At 48.4% G+C, this 16,952-nt stretch overlaps 2 protein-coding genes across 4 annotated transcripts in view; one reads left to right on the top strand and one right to left on the bottom strand.

Moving 5' to 3' along the window:
- Nucleotides 1-717, bottom strand: part of CCNYL1 (cyclin Y like 1) — a 31,089-nt gene extending 30,372 nt beyond the window's left edge. For both annotated transcript variants that reach the window (XR_014184282.1, XM_082055113.1), the window contains exon 1: nucleotides 236-717. Coding sequence is in view for 1 of the 2 variants with exons in the window: in XM_082055113.1 (XP_081911239.1) it covers nucleotides 236-464 (229 nt within the window). In the remaining variant the exon portion in view is untranslated. The remainder of the gene's footprint in view (nucleotides 1-235) is intronic.
- Nucleotides 718-11,029: 10,312 nt separating this feature from the next.
- METTL21A (methyltransferase 21A, HSPA lysine) lies at nucleotides 11,030-14,646 on the top strand. 2 transcript variants are annotated; one of them, XM_082056754.1, is made up of 3 exons: nucleotides 11,030-11,154; nucleotides 12,976-13,087; nucleotides 13,970-14,646. In XM_082056754.1, the coding sequence occupies exons 2-3, from the start codon at nucleotides 13,003-13,005 to the stop codon at nucleotides 14,365-14,367; spliced, it is 483 nt and encodes a 160-aa protein (XP_081912880.1). In that variant the 5' UTR covers nucleotides 11,030-11,154; nucleotides 12,976-13,002; the 3' UTR covers nucleotides 14,368-14,646. The 2 variants fall into 2 exon arrangements, with proteins under 2 accessions (XP_081912880.1, XP_081912879.1); XM_082056753.1 differs by lacking the exon at nucleotides 11,030-11,154 and adding an exon at nucleotides 11,560-11,967 and having other exon boundaries at nucleotides 13,970-14,639.
- The last annotated feature ends 2,306 nt before the right edge of the window (nucleotides 14,647-16,952 follow it).

Below are 16,952 nucleotides of genomic sequence, written 5' to 3'. Positions count from 1 at the left end.
GAGCTGCCCGCCCGCGGCCCCAGCCCGCAGGAGCTGTCAGAGCGCTGACAGCCGCACGGAACTTTGCTTGGGGCGCGGCCGGGTCCAACCCAGCACGGCCCGCACGCTGCCCCCGCCGCCGGGACACAGGGGGCGCAGCGCGGCCGGGGACTCGCCGCGCCCCGGGCTGCCCGAGCACCCACCCGCGGCGGGGCGGGAACGCGGCCCCGCCGCTCCCCGCCGAGGCCCCGCTCACCATCCGGGAACTCCCGGTCGCTGATGTGCTGGAGGTGCGGGCCGCCGCCGCCGGGATCCGAGTCCCCCGACTCGGCCTCCGCCGACCCCGAGCCGCCGCCGCCGCCCGCCGCCGCCGCCTGGTACGCGTCCGTCCAGCGATCGGGCCCCGGCGCTGCCCCGCCGCCGCGGGCCCGGCTGAGCTTGGGGCTGGCGTCCGGGGATACGCAGCAGGTGACGGTGTTGCCCATGGAGCTCGGAGCTCCCCCGCCGGGCCCCCGGCGACGCGGCTCCCGGGCTGGGGCGGGGGAGGGGGCGGAGGGGGAGCCGAGGCGCCGGGCGGAGGGAGGGAGGGGGGAGGCGGGCCGGGCCTCAGCGCCGCATCACCGCCGCATCACATCATCATCACCGCCGCCTCCGCCCCAACGGCCGCGCGAGCCCCCCGCCTCCTGCGCGCGGCGACCAACGGACCTCGCGCGAGCGGCCACCGTCCCCCGGGCCGGGGGGTGCGGGGGGGGGGGGGAGGGGGAGGCCCAGCCCCACCTCACTCCCGCCCAATCACCTCCCGCCGGGGCGCCGCGTGACGCCGCTCCGCCAATGGGCGCGGGGTTCGTCACGCCGCCGGCGCCCCGCCCCTTCCTGGCCCGCCCCCCCTTCGCTCCCCACGCGCACACGCAGCTCCGGCCACCGCCCCTTCGGCCCCGCCCCCCAGGGCGGGGCCACGCCATTGACCACGCCCCCCGAGCGCCCGGCTCGCGCGGCCCGGCCGCGCACGTGCTGCAGCAGCAGCAGCAAAACACTGCTGGAATAATAAAGTAATAACAGAGTATAATAATAAAAAATACAGGAATGTATTAATAAATAAGAGAAATAATACCTTGCCTGCGTGCTGTCCCCGCGGCGGCTGCGCCCAGAGAGGCTCAGCGGGGGACGCCGGCAGCCTCCACGCTGCTCCGGGGAGTTCTAAAGGTTGGCTGCGAGCCTCGCTTGCTCTTTCCCCCCATTATTAAAGGCTTTAAGAGCTTCTGGGTTGGTCTGGAGCGCCGTGCTCACCTGCCCCCACACACGCTAAGTGGGCAGCTGGGTGGTGGTGGGGGTCACAGCGGCCACCTGGAAGTCACTTCCAGTCACTTTGGGGTGAAGTCCCTCCAGCAGTTGAGCATAAGCAATGGTACGTCCCTGCTGCATCCTATGGCCTGTGGTTTGCTGCCCTGCGTTTCACCTGCCTGCAGCCTGGGGAGCAAACGTTACGTGCAGCCGTTGGGATTTTCAGGGACTTCTGGCTTGTTGTATTGAAAGTCTCCGGCAGCGGCGGGTTCGCGTGGTGGGTCTGACCTACCTGAGAGCTGCCCAGAGGACTGGAACGCTCAGATACGCTCCAGGGAAGGTGGATTACAGGGCAAGATACCCACGGCAGCCAGAGGCCCTGACAAACATGGACTGAAGTCGTTCTGCAGTGGATCACCTCGCTATCGCCACAAAAATTTACCTCTGGGCTCTGATAAGAAGAATGGCCCTGCAGAAGACTTAAGAACACATAAAGCATTACAAAACGCTGCTATTGTGCTGGTAGTTATTCCAGAGATAGGCAGGCTCAGGGTTTTACTCCGTTTTGTAGGACAAATCCTAACACTGGCTCTCCCATGTGATTGCAGAGAGGAAGCCATAGATGCTGCATTTCTAGAATCTGTGCAACTCAATCCCAGGCACAATAAAGGGAGGAAACAAATGATTTATAATTATTCCCTCAGACTAACAAATTATACTTTTTCACTTGCTGGCAAGTTCTCTAAGCTGTGTTAGTTAAGCCTCTCCACACTCGCTACTGACAGTTTGTAAAGCCTTGTTAGTCCGGAGAAATCTGACCTGGCTGTGGATTACACGAGGGCCTCAGAGATTTGCTTTTAGTGCTTTTGAACCGCTGCAGCTTTCGTCCTCTGCTTGGAAAACTGTAGGATGGTGAGTCCTAATCCCAGGTTTTGGGAGGACCGGGACTCGACTATCGGCTGAGTCAGGGAGAAATGAAGGGGTTTCACCCAAAACAGCCATTCAGAAGTCAGTGTTCTCTTCCCTCTGGCCTTGCACCCACTGATTTTTGGCGAGGACGGTGGGGGAAGAGCAGAAAGCTGGAGGGCTGGTGTGGTTTCGCGAAGTAATTAATTCTCAAGCAAGAATAAGAACTGGCTTGCACCTGTGCTGATTTAATAGTAAAACTGGTGTAATTTACCCTCTTACACCAGAAAGGCAATACCCTTAGTGTCTGCAGCTGGCTGAGTCTATATTAAAAAGTGGTAGCGGCTGAGTCTATATTAAAAACTGGTAGCAGCTGAGCAAGCTGTGCTGCTACGGCCTGTCCAGCAGCTCAACGCTGATGGAGTTGAGCCTGCTCTGTCCACAGCGGTGATAGGAATCACAGGAAAATCTGCACACCTCAGCAAGCCAGGACAACGAGTATCCATTTCTTAAACCATGTCCGTCCTGTTCCTTGCGGCCATGCCAGCGCATGTGATGTGGCTGCCCGGCTTTGGTGGAAGGAGGTACAACCGCAGCAAGTCGAGACTTCTGCTAAGTCTGGGCTTTGGAGCGGCCTCAGAGAACCTTTTGCCAAAGCTGCGGTTTTGGGCAGTGAGAGATCCTCGTTTGAGGGCGAAGAAGCGAGCGAGAGTGGCTCATCAGGCAGCCGAGCACCGGGACTCAGCCGTCGAGGGCCAAAACCCCACATACTTGTCCTGAAAAGATGAAAAGTGCTGGGAACTTGGAATGGCTGGAGTATGTGACGTGTCTCACTGCTATTTGGGCGTGAATGTTCTGGTTTTGGCTGACGCTTCCCATGGGTCTCGTACTTATTGTTGGTGTGTAATGCTGCAAAGGGGAAGGGAGGAGGGCTGCTCTTCCCCTGCACTAGCGCTGTTGTAGAGTATCAGGATTTATACAAACATGCAGAGGGAAGAAATAAATAAATCAGTACTCTGTTTCCCCATGTAACCTTATTCATGTAGCTCTTAAGCAAGAGGAAGCTGACTTTATGCCCTGGAAATCACAGAAGCAGCAAACTGTCCCACCTCCCCGTCATTCCAGGAGAATTTAAGCTTCCGCTTCCACATACCTCAGCATGCCAGCAAGGAGTATTTTTCCATATCTGTGCATGATTCCCTGTAGCTGCAGTAATGAGGAATATTCATTTTCCCCCTCCATTTTGGCAAAGTAACTCTTAAAATCTCAATACAGATCTGATTTATCAGGATAATATGACAAAACCTGTTGCTGTGCATATTTTCTGCAGAACCAGGTGATCCTTTTAATAGGTATAGCCTGAGTAACACCCTGCAGAGATGAAACACGTTTTTACTTATGCAACTTAGCACTCTATTGACTTACTGCTAGAGCAATATACTGAATAGTATCTATTGTGATTTATCACTGGTCCTGGTTCTCTTCCTATTTTCTGCCTCATCTTTCTGCTGTTTTGCTTGATTTACCCCAGTGAATCATTAGACAGCTTCCGTTATAAAAAAATCAATTACTTTGATGTACAACGGGCAGCACATACCTAGTTCCACATTTTGCATGATAAGTAGGCATTTTGGATGGCAGGTCTTGGCAATAACGAATGCATAAGCCCAAAATAGCTTATTATGGACTGTTGAGATTCAACCCCTTTCCTTCCTGCTCCGGGGAGAGACGTCTGTGCTGTGGGACCCCCGGTCACTGCCCCTTCTCTCTGAGCAGGGCACCCAGCGCACCAAATTCTGTGCTTTTGCATAATCCATTCGACTGAACTGTTTTTTTCCACCCTGCTTGAAGCATTTCCCATTAGTTACAGCATTCACCCCGGCCTGTCCCGGTTCACCAGCGCTGTGGCCAGAGTCAGGCAAATTCCCAGTGCGGATGACGGTACCAGGAAGGGTGGATCAGCTTTATTGAGCTCTTCTGATTACAGGGCTGGCCCCTAAAGATTAGTAAGTCCTAGTGCAGAGTAGCAACAACAATGTCCCAGATAATGGGGAGAATCGCTGCTATTTCTGGGGAGTAATGCTGGCAAGTGTCAGTCCCACTGATGGCAACAGCTTTTCTGTGCCTCCTTTGGGAAGGACACCCCACCTGCAAGGTGTATGGGGTGAAAACCACCATGAGAGAGTCTTGCAAGTTGATGGAAATGGGATTCATGGGTCTATCAGATCCCGAGCTGCAGATTATTCTGAACGGGGCTCGAGCCTGTATGCTTGCAGACAGCATTCAAACAAAAAGGGGAGATCTTGTGTCCTCTGCAGCACTAGGCAAACACTTCTGAAAACTGTGAAAGCTTTTTCTTATGGGATGAGAAAACAGTTTATTGCTCAGCTTTAAGTGCAGCAGTATTTGTAGTTTGGATTAGTGCTGAGCATTCATGCTCAATTAACCTCCTGGGGATTACATTTAGTTTCATTTGAACACTGCCTCAGCACTCCATTCCACCAGGATAACTCGGGCAAGGAGGGCACAGACCAAAGTCCCAGATTTTAGGCAGATGTGAGCCTTGAATGAAAGAATTCTGTGGTTTTAATTTTTTTCTCTCTTCCTGTTTCAGTTGTTTGATTTGTTCTCACATTGTAGGTTTGTCTTTTTTTTTAAAAACCTGAATCTTGCTCTTATGAAGATAAAAAGTAATTCTCTTGCATTTGTGTTCACAAAGAAAATGTGACCTAAATGTAACCTACAAAGACTGACTGCCAAACAGATTCAAGCGGGTGTTAATGGCAGCCCAGATGGGAGTTTATAAATTTGACACCTAATGTTACTGTTCTCTAAAAAGAGCAAGTTGGTTATACAGGCCTTCAGTCCTTCAAGTGGTGGCTCATGTTTAACTTTTAATAATGTGTGGCGGGGAAAGAGTATGTTTGTTTTAATTTTCATAAAAGGGAAAGCAACTTCCCAAAATATGGGAAACAAATCCTAATTCAAGCCCTCTGGGGAAGTTGCTGTAATCACCAGAACTCCACACAGCCTTTAAGGAAGGCAAGCGGGATCCTGAAACGAAACGTAAGTCACATCATGATGACAGCTGAGGAACGAGCAATCTATATCCCTGAGATGCAGAGATTAAAAAGACGTTCAATTTATTCTGAAAAACAGAAAGGACCAGATTCACTCCTGATGTGAGTCTGGCGAGGTCAAAGGATCTATACCAGTGAGGAACATACTCTGCCAACTACTGAATGCAGCTTCTGAGCTACAAGCTTAACTATATGTATAATTATTTGCAGGGTGCATAATAAATGAAGATTGCCAGGCTTGACAGAACTAATATTAGTGCTACCAGCTGTGTTTTGGCTTGTGGGCTCACAGGAGAAGGCTATCCTGTCTCTTTACTTGGCCCATTTGCCCCGTATGTGCGAGTCGCTGTCTGCTTACATTCAAAGGACAAGTCTTTACATTTCCTACCTCAAGATTTCCCTGTGATGGTTACTTGTAGGTAGATTTGTGCATGTTTTAATTTAACTCCCTCTCCAAAAGCTCAGCACTTGCGTTCATAACCACACAACCCTGTAGTCCCTTGCTTCACAATGCAAAAGCAGCCTTCCCTTCATCTGCGAGCAGCAGCACCCCTGGGAGATGTCTGAAACCATAGTTACCAGCTCCTATCTGAATAACGACTCTTGAACGATTCCCAAATCTAAGGCTATGCTTTTGCCCACACCAACTGCAACAAGAAGCTGAGAGTCTCCTAAAATGCTTGAAATTCAATTATAGGATTCTCCATAAGCCATCACCATCAGTCCCAGAAATGGAGAACGGCTCCTTGCAAATGCTCGGTTGTGCTTCACAGGGCCAAGAATCTTAAATCCGGTAAATTATGCTTTATCTTTACCTTGACTTAGTACTGCACGTGGCTTCCCAAGGCCAGGTGCCTCCTTGCTTGTCTGCAGGGCGATAATACCAGCTCTGGGGTGTTTTGTTCAATTTCTCCCTTCTTAGAAAGTGTCCCAGCTGCGGGAGGAGTGCTTTCTGAACTTACTCCCAATCAGTCTGCGGATAACTTGGAGAAGGGCCAGCACTTTGTCTTCTCCTGGAAACATAGCTGCAGGAAGAATGAATCACCAGGTTGAACCTGTATAACCAAGTGAAAACAAAAGCTCTGACTTCTGTGTCTCACTGTTGCAAATAATGGGGGGAAAAATAGGCATCCTGTTTTGAAATCCACCGCCAGCTGACAGGACAAAAATATTGCACACGTGATTGGCTTTTGAAGATGACAAGAAACATAAGGCTATGGCCATTTAAGGGAAAAAAGCCTGAAACCAAAGAGTAGTTAGGGAAATAGAAAATTCCAGTGTTTTCAGGGAAAGAAGTAACCAGTGAGGTTGTTCAGAACACACAAGGTGGAATTTTAGTAGCCCTAAACTGTCACACTTTTAAATCATCTTCTGTACTACTCTTGGCTAGTGGTGAATACATGCAAACCAGGTGCAGGAGCCTGTGTTTCCCAGCATCAGGACAGACTGCAGTGCTGGTGTCATTGATCAAACGCGCCCTTTGCCTCTGCAGCAATCTAAGATGTCATTACAGGCTTCTTGGCTGGCGTGCGAGCATCTGGATCACTGCAGGGAGCACAAACAGATGGAAGGTAACCTTCCTTTACCTTAGCTTTTCTTTTCTGATCCTTCCTTCCTGCACCTTGTCTTAAGGAAAAATAAAACTAGCTTTGCAGCTATCAAAGGCTAAGGTAGAGTTAATGAAGACTTAATACCTGAGAAGAGAATTTGAGATGTGCTGAAGCCAAGAAAAATGGAGGCCTGCAAAGCTGGGCTTTGTGTGCTCTTGGGCAGAGGGCTGCCAGAACTACTATTCTGATGTACTAAGAAATAGCTGTTACTGCAGGTTGTGGATACAAATTTCCTACGAGGAAAAGCAAAGTGCTTTCCAGTATTTTAAAATAAACATTAATGTGGATGTGTGACTTTATTCAGAAAAGGCAAATTGTACGCGTAAGCCCTGCAGTGAGTTTATTTAGGGTAAACTGAAGGTTTAATTCCAGTCCTGGGCCACCAAAGCCTGGAATGTGGCTCTGCGGAGCCCTTCCTGTTAGATTTAAGATACCTGAAATTACTTAGACTTGACTCTTCCTTCTCCATTGTCTGAAGGATTTTCCTTCTAAGGCGTGGAGAAGAGAAACGCTGCCAATACCATTACAAGTAACAGCAAAACCTCCAGATCTTTCCTAAGCTTGGATTCTGCTTGCTTTTTAAAGGGTAACCTCTGCACTGGGGCAGATGCTTTTGCATCTTTAGGCCATAACTGTTGTCTGTCTGTCCATATGATTGTTTTTAAATTGTTTTAAATTAGTTGTTGTTAACTACTTTTAAATTAATACAGTGCATTGCTTGCATTGTCATTTCCTCTTCAGTTACACAGCACTGCACCCATAGAGCACGTCAGAAATTTGGCCAGTGCAGTGAGTGGTAAGCGGAGGAGGTTTCCTGCAAATGAAGTGCAGCTGGAACTGCAGTGGTTGCTTGCAAAAGAGAGCTTACTCATTTTGCTTTTTGTTCCTTAATTAAAACTTCAGAATAATGTCAGCTTTCAGACCTGCAAGGCCTTTGAGAGATCAGTCACATAATTCCACCAGAAGCTAAGTGATCTTTCTGTAACAAGACATTTTAATAAACGCGGTGATTATGTATGACAGTTTATCAAGATGCGAGTTGAAAGCGTGAACGTAATGTGCTTGACGGGAACTATTCCCTCTTCAGAAGCTCCAGAAACTTCCTGTGTTTCAGCTCAAGCGCTTATGAAATTATACATCTTCATATTTTTCATCATTATTTCCATTGTTTAATGTAAGTCCGTGTGTAAAGGAAACTGACATGCTAGATCAGACCATATATTTATTTCAATATTTAACATTTTTTTCAATAATCTTGCTGAAGCAGCAGTTTGTAAGGTCTGCTGATAACCCATCAGTTTCTGCAGAAACTTAACTTTTCATTGTTAATTTACCCCATGGGTTTCAAAGACGATCCAGATCAGTTCAAGTTGAGGATGCCTTGATTCTGCAACTGCAAGCTGTCATCAGCAAATTAATCTCTGGCTTATTCCCTTTGTATTTAAGCAATTCACCACCCCATCTATCTCACTGGTGTGGAGAATCTGGAAGCTACTGGTGAAAATGATAATGTATAAATTGTAATAATTTCACTGTTAGTCATTTGAATGGCCACTTGCAGTGATAAAAAGACCGCTTTCTTTTCTGGGTTTTCCTCCCAGCTTTGTGTTAGCTGATGTTCATTTGGTTGATAGCAAGATAGGTATTTGTCCAAACTTTACTTCAAAGACAGTTTTGTATTTAGTTAGGATGACAACCAGAAGTAGCTGCTATTTATTTAGAGAGGAAAGTATAAAACGTGTATGACCAGAAGTTTCTACACAATTGTAGAACAGAACCATTTGGAATAAGGTGGTGCTGTCAGAGGGTTATCAGCAACGCAGGTTTCTAGATAGTGTTTTTTAAAAAATCAGATTGTTTCTATTTATACCTGCCTTTGCCTTGGTAACCAGAGACTGCGTGAGGGATGCAGTATTTTTCCCACATCATGGATGGCTCCAAAATCCGTGCACAGCCATGTGGTACATGCAGCATCTACAGAAATCCCACAAGAACCATCACGTGCATTTCTAAGAAAGGATTTTAAATATTAAGCAGGAAAGAGAAGATTTCAGAATGGCAGGTACATCAGTATAGCTCCAAAATAATTTGTACTCATTTCTGTCTCATCTACTTGGTTCTTTGATCTTCTAAGTATTACAAGGACCACTGCTCTTAAACACTTTTTCTTAATTACCCCAAGCAGCTTACCGGCATGAGGCAGCAGGATTTACTCATAATTGGACATATTATGCCTGCTCTATCAAGTAGCTGAATGAGATAAGAATGGACTTGAATTGGTGTTTCTTTATTCTTTAACTCGTTCTTGCTTACCTTAAGATGAGCTGTTCCCTACTTGGGAAGTTTATCTGCAGCTTAGGTGTACTTGCAGCCTCCTGCAGTGTTTGAGAGCTGAACCAGGCTGTGTTCCTGCAACTTTATTGTTGTGCAAAGTTCTAGTCCTGTTGGGAGAAAAAGCATTTCAGTTCCAGGCAACTGTTTTAGCCATAATTCTTTGTTGTTGTGTTTTCCTTACCCTTTAACTGTCAGGAAAGCTGGAAGAAACAAAGTCTCTTTCTCTGCCACTATTATACCCTGGTACTGTGCCTTCTTAGAAAATTGATTTGGAAAGGGGGAAAAACAGGTAAATATAGGCTTAGAATTACTATGGGGAACCAGGGCCCATACTGAACTTCTAGTGGACTTGCTTCTCTTTTCATAGCTTCACTATCCAGTTATGATCTGGAAAGTAATTTTTGATCTCCTGCATAAGGCTCATGGAAGTCAGTGCCAAACTAATATTAGCAGGGAAGAAGGGGAAATCCTTCTGGAAAGCAGGGGAGGGCTGGTAGAGAACCTGCTGGGCTCTGAAGGTATTCAGGATATCTGACTTACAAAAACACATTCTTGGGATAAAAGCACTTTGGGAGTTTCCCTCCATTTGCCTGACGGTGTAGTTTAGGCACAGCGTTAAGTGATTCAAAAACTCATCCAAGCAGAGTTCTCATCTGAAGTGTAATCACTCTCATTGCTTTTCCCACACTGCCCATATAAATAATTTAAAAAATAATTGAGATAATAGCACAAGCAGTTTCAAACTCTCAAAAGTGGGAGTAGTGGCAAGGGACCAGCACTTTAGGACATAAAACCACAGCAAGCTGAATCATCGCACCCACTCTGGCATGTTTATGAGGAGAAGTTTGAGTTGCCATAAGACAAGTATGAACTGGTCTGGGGCAAGTGAAATTCTGGTTTCCATTCTCCTACAGCAGCAGAACCCTAAAAACAAGCTTCAGTTCCTGCTACCTTTGTGCAGCCTGTAATGCTCTTCCACAAAGGCTTTTGTGAATTTTGAGCCACTCTGTTGAAATCAACAACTTTTGGATGTAACCACATTCGCTTTCGTCTGCCAGCCAGATTTGCTGCTCCCTGGGGGAAAGACTGGGGATGTTTTCTGGAGCTGGTTATGTTCCACAACTTTGAGGGCCGTCCTTGCCCCGTCGGTGGTGACACTGGGACCTGCTGAGCCAGCCAGCGGTTGGAGGTGGGTGCAGGGAGGGCAAGCTGCTCCCTGCCCTGCTCCGTACAAACACAGGGCCTGGCCCCTCTCAGGGGCTGAGTGCGGCTGGAGGTCCTGTGCCTGTTGCTGGATTAAGTACCTGCAGCAGCAGCTCCAGGCAGCCAGAGCGCAAGCGCTGCCAGGACGCTTCCCCAGCCCTCCCGTGGCCTTTAGCAAGCTTTGGAGCAAGTTCAAGTAACTGGAGATGGAGACATACAAAGGAGAGGAGCACTGTGTTGTTTTGCCAAACAAGAGATTAAATGGAACCAAAGGTGAAGAGAAGCCCGTGCACAAACAACGCCGCAGGGGCCTCACCGCCACACCACCACCCGAGAACAACTTTGGCTTTAATGCCTTGGTCAGTGCTCTGGCTAAGATTCACAAGAATTGTTGTGTTTCTGCAATGGTTACCCAGTGTGTGCACATACGCAGGCATGTCGCAAGCAGAGCCAGAGGCCACGAATGCATTGCAAAGAGCAAGTTTTATTTTAGTTACCTCTCTACTGGGGGATCTCTGAAGTGGCACCTGAGCTCCCAGGCAAAGGTGACACCAGCGGGGACGCAGGCGCTGGTCAGTTCAGCCCTGCTGGAAGATCCCTGGGCCTGCTGAGCTCACCTGTATTTCAAGGCTTCAGGCAGGTACAGCCTCCCGCTCTTTCTTATAACAAAGCAGGAATCTCAGACACAGTGATAAGGTGCCTGGAGTTTCTGACAGGCCTATGTTATCTAACCCAGAGGTTCTACTCATCAAACACACAAGGTCAGTAAAACAATTAGTGTGATGTATGCGCTTTTTCTACAGACAGGTGCAAGTCACTTGGGCGTATTTACATTTAACTAACCTCCTCCCCATTCTTCCTCTATATTCCCATACACCCAGCTATCGAAGGACCACTTTCAGGCTGGCAGCGTGCATTTGCAGAGACAATGTTCACCGTGCTGGCAATGGAGGAGGAAGCTGGCAGGCTTCACCTCTCCTTTGCAGTGACTTCCAACCACCTCTAAAGCAACAGCCACAGCCGTGAAGCACAGCGAGGCTGCGGGGACAGCAGGCAGACTCCCACAGGCTGTCCCGCACCTTTTGCACGGCTCCAGCCTCCTGCAGGAAGCAGCGCGACTCTTTTCCCCCGCGGAGCCCCGGGGGCGGGCGCAGGCACAGCCCTTCCCAGCCAGCGGCGTCGCAAGGCCGGCCCCGCGGGCAGCCTCTCCGCTTCCCCCGCCGCGGCTGAGAGGCAGGAGCGCTCTGCAGGCCCCGCAGCTCCGGCCCCATCCCTGCTGCTCGCCGGGGGCAGCCGCTGAGCGCTGCCGGGTCCCCAGTCGCGGAGGCCGCACCGCCCCCGGGCTGCGGCGCCGGGCGCTCCGCCGGAGCAGCGGGCGGGCTGGGCGGCGAGGGGCCGGGCCCTTCCTTCCCCGCGGCGGCCCCAGGATGGCCTTGGTGCCGTACGAGGAGGGAGGCGGCTGGGGAGCGCGGCAGCTGCACAGCCCCTGGGTCACCCACCGCTTCGCCAGCCGCACCATCCGGCTCCGGCAGGACTGGCGAGGGCTGGGGGTGGCGGCCGTGGTGTGGGACGCGGTAGGTGTGCGCAGAGAACGAGATTCCTGTACTGGGGGGGATTCCCGTGGCGCTTGTCCTTGCCTTAGAAAATTACAAAACGTTAAACTCTGCTTTACCTTTTTTTTTCCCTCATAAGAGGTCTCGGAGGACTGCAGGGGAAACAGGCCACCTTAAACCCTGCTCGGCCAATGCTAAATACAGGAGATATTTCAGATAACTCGTAGAACTCTCACCCATTTCTTACCAGTGGCCTATGATGTTTGCTTAACATGCTTCAGAGCACAGTACAGATCCTGCTGGTCAAGGACTGCTGATAGACTTTATCTTGGGGATAAGAACCATCCAAAACAGAGGGGTGTGTGGCAGGCCCGAGGCTGCTGCAAAGCTTCCCTGTCCATCGGGTCTCTGTCCAGACACAAATTGCGCTCTTACCTCTAAAGAACAAGCGTAGCAATTTTAGCAAATTCCTCAAATGAGTTGGTGCCTGGGACCGCTGGTCTTTCCCGACATTGGCTTTGACGGAACTTGCTACAGAGAGCATGCCTTTTCAAGATTTCTGTAAAATATAATATGTTAGATACAAACAGATAGAAGCGTTACTACTTTCACTGTGTCCTTCCTGATGGCATGACAGCATTGGGCTAAAACCTTTTGAAATACCATGCAAGATACTCTGAATCCTTTTCTAGACTTGTGCAATACTCTGACACCCCCCAACCGAATTTCCTTTCCAAATGCAACTCTTTCTGCCTCCTGTTATGTCTGGGAATTCATGAAGCTGTGTTGCCACACATGAGCTGCAGCCTCCGTGGTTCTTTTTCCCATTGGCCTGTAAGTGTCTTCTGTAAAATGCATAAAAAGACCAGACGTGCAGGGAGGAGGCAGAGAAGGGCTGAACAAAGTCTCGCTTCAGACCTGAAGTGCCTGACCCTTCCTCTAATCGTCTGTCTCGGTGTAAATCAGAAATCCTGCGTTCAGCAGGACTGAAATGAGCCCCGTGCTAATTGCCCTTGTCTCTTTGCTTAGGCTGTGGTCCTGTGTGCTTATCTGGAGATGGGAGTCATTGATCTCAGGGACCGGTCTGTGATTGAGCTGGGCGCTGGAACTGGATTGCTGGGAATAGTGGCCACCTTATTAGGTAAGGGCTTTTTTTTTTTTTTTTCTTGTTTAAAGCAATTTACAACTGCAGTAAAAGTGGCACTTTTACATCCATAATACATACCTGGTGTAGAAGTTAGCACCAAAGCTATATATGTGAATGGTGATGTTTCCTGTCTGAGTCTTCTTCCTTTCGTGTTAGACTTCAGAGCCTGCTGCGTTATTTATTGTAGTGGTGGTGCCACTGCAGTTCACTTTATGGTAGGACCTTGTTGAGGCTGGAGCCAGTTACCACGGTACTCAGGTACACTCAGGTCTGCAGCTGTTCTCCCCCAGGGAGCAAGTGTGTTCTTGTCATCTTACCCTTGTCCTCTTGTGCAGCACGGATAAAACTACAGACAGAAACCGCTCTCTGAGCTTGCATAAGCCTATTTTGCAGACAGGGAAACAAGGTCTGGAGAAATGAAGAGATTTTTCATGTGATCTGTCTGACGTGGGAAAGAGGCTCTCTAGCTGCCCCTCACCTACTGAACAAATACAGAATTGGAGCAGGTTAATTGTAACAATCCCTGCTACAATTAATTATTCTGTTCTCATCTATGGAAAGTCAGAAAGTAACTTCTCTGCTTCCATGCACTAAGAACAAGCTGCAGAATACACTTTTAGTTCTCTACCCAACTTCAATCTTCATGTGGAGTATCCTTTATATTAAGTGACTGATGAAGGGTAGGATGTATGTAGGTAGTGGGCTCTTTTGCTTGTTTTGTTCTTTTGTTTGTTTGCTTTTAATCAGACAGCTCAGGGGAATTGTTAATGTTTAACAGGAGCTAAGGAGCCTTCTTGACTTAGAGCATTGTATTCCAAATGCTGTATTTATGGACATGGACTATTTGTCTGAGACATAAACTCCTGTACTGCTTAGGTGCTCGTGTTACCATCACAGACAGGGCAGCAGCACTGGAGTTCCTGGAGTCAAACGTCCAGGCTAACTTACCTCCCGAACTACGTCTGAGAGCTGTGGTGAAGGAACTAACTTGGGGAAAAGACCTGGGCAACTTCTCTCCAGGAGTGTTTGACTTCATCCTGGGCGCAGACATCGTTTATCTGGAAGAAACTTTTGCAGAACTGCTTCAGACGCTGGACTACCTGTGCTCAGAGCAAACCGTGATTCTTCTTTCCTGTCGTATCCGCTATGAAAGGGATCACAAATTCTTGAAGATGCTGAGAGGCCGTTTCTCTGTGTCTGAGGTCCACTATGATTCCAGCAAGGATGTTCATATCTACAAAGCGCAGAGGGCTGGTCGCAAGGATGACTTTTGACTCTATGCTTTGTTGGTAAACCGCTGATGCTGTTCAGTCCTCCCCTTGTTTCTACTCAATACACTTGTTCCTAAGCATATAAGTGCAGTTGTGTTATTTCCCTGCCTTCTCGGTCTGATGCTCTTCTCTGACCACTTGGTCTGATCCAGCAAGGATTGTACTTGCATTCTGCATGTTGAACCTCAGCTTCATTTCTCGGTAGAGTTGTATAGGGTCTTCCACTGACTTTTTATCAAATGTAATTTCTGAAACTGGTTTAAGTTCCAGAAATCTTCAGGCATCAAAAATGTCATCAAAAGATCTGTTGTTTAAAATCAAACTACACTTAATTTCTGTGGGAAACTTAGAAATAGAGTGGTGTTTTTCCCCTTATCACTTCCTTAACTCCAGAAAAATGGATGAAATATAAGCTAAGAGTCTAGCTCTAAATGCCTGAACTCTTCGGGCCTTCTGCATCTCAAAAATTGTAGTAAAAGAAGCCACTTAAAAGAGCAAAACCAACAAAGGCAGCTGCTGTAAAGTTGTTCTGTTGCTGTCACCGATGAATTGAAGAGGCTTATGGAAAAAATAACAAGATCTGGGGGTAGAGGACTGTGTTGCGAATCAGTATTGCACAGTAAGCCAGCTTGGAAATCAGTGGTGTTTGTAACTGACTTATAAGTGTGGAGCCTCTGTCTGCAGTACCAAAGCAGTCATGGTTCTTGGGTTGTCTCTAACACCATAACTTTCCCTTGGGGAGGTCATGGCTCCATGGAGCAGATACACGTGCACATGAACCAGCAGGGCAAGTGAAACACGGAGACTCGAGCCGTTCTTTAAATATCAAATCAGTCTTTAACTCTCAAAGTACCGCTAAATAATGTTTTACTTTCTGCCTTTGTTTGTGGCTCGCTCTGTCTCTCAGAGCTGTTATTTATACTTCTTGTATTACCTGGGACCTTGGGGCAGTGTCTAGATTTCTGTGCAGTGTGGCAGATGCTGTTATAAGTAACTGATTTCATACCTTGAGCTTGTAAAAACAGCTCTGGGAAAGATGCGTTGCAGACTGGAATTGGGCTTGCACCAGCAGCAGGCTTCCTTCTCTTTCTACTGATGGAAGAACGAAACTGGTGGAAACAATGGGCTTCTAGATGCAGGAATTGCTACAGTACTTTTTTTTTTGGTGGATGTGGAATTTTTTTTTAAGCTTAACTTACAAAGCTCAGGTCAGGGCTTTAAGCGTGTCCATGTCTTTGGCACTGGCCACAGCAACACCAGAAGCTGCTTTGGGTCATGGACGTTAGGAGCTCTATCACTTCTGCTTCCATCAAACTTCTTAACTGGAAAAGATGCAAGGGGTTTGTGGTCCAGAAGTGATGTGGAGACTGTAATCTGGAAATGACACATTTAACATTACAGCTCCCATGAATAGGGCCCAGAGGTCTTGTGCTTCATCCTCTCCATGTTTTCAGCTTAGTTCCTTGCTTGGCTCTGGACTCAGCCGGAAGTGTTGCTGCTTTAGAACACTCACAACAGTATCCTCAGGAGCCACACGGTGTCACTAAAACAGTATTTAGGCAGCTGGCTGGGAATATGCAGTCTGAAACCAGAGTTGAAGTTCCTTTGAAGGAAGGAAAACAATACTTTTAATTAAAACCAGAGCATGATATGAGCTTTAATGCACCAGACATGGCTTTCCTGTTGTATCAACTAGCTGAGCAATGGTTGAAAAGAATGAGGAGCTCTCCCCACTCTCTTTCTGGCTCTAGTTTTCAGAGTGTGGCTGTAAGTTCTCACCGCTCCTCTTCCTTTTCGTCCCCACTGGTGTTTCCTTGTCTGTGAGCTTGCCTGTGCTCAGTGGATGTTCCAGGCTGGCAGAAAGTAGCGTGCTGGTGCTTGGGCTTGTGAGCGCATGTGACGGGCCATGTGGGGAAAGCTGCTGCCTGGCTGTGCTTGGTGCTTGCAAGAGGCTGCAGCTTGCAATACTTACAGCTGTAGAAGCACGCTTTAAAAGCCTGCTTAAATAGCACCGAATAAAGCCCAGCGTAGCGCAGAATAAATCCTACTGCAGCAACCTACACACTTTCAAGGAGGCTTTGCTCCAGGCCTTGCTTTGACGACAGGAAAAGTTTTGTACTTTTAAAACACTACAGTTTAATTGCATACCTTTCTAATTGTTCAGCAGCTTTCAGTGTCTCTTGTTCCACTGCCTGTTGCCTTCCCGTAAGAGCAGGAGTGTGCCTTGGCCTCTTTTGCTGTGTAGCAGCTGCACAGCAGCTGTATGCAAACCCTAGGAGTACTTTGGAAGGCTGAAGCAATGCTACTGCCCATAAGTAAATACTTGTGGAGAAAAATGTGAGATGTCACTGGCAGCTCAGGTGAGTGTCTTGCCCCTGACCTGTAGAGCTCAGCAAGTGACACCCCCTCAAGGGGACATCTCTCACTGCTACTGGGTGAGCTGCTGCACTGCTATCAGATCCATGTCAGTGTTGAAGCAGCTCTTTGGCAATTAAGCCAAGACCCTGCCCTGCTGAAGGTGCTTCCTCCTCTCACCTTGGTCATCCCAGCACTAGAGAAGTCAGCGTCATTCTCCTTTGGGTGGTTCC

This window comes from Streptopelia decaocto (genome assembly GCF_964273445.1).
Source record: "Streptopelia decaocto genome assembly, chromosome: 6".
In the NCBI taxonomy this organism is placed as follows: Eukaryota; Metazoa; Chordata; class Aves; order Columbiformes; family Columbidae; genus Streptopelia; species Streptopelia decaocto.
This window is presented reverse-complemented; position numbering and strand designations above follow the sequence as displayed.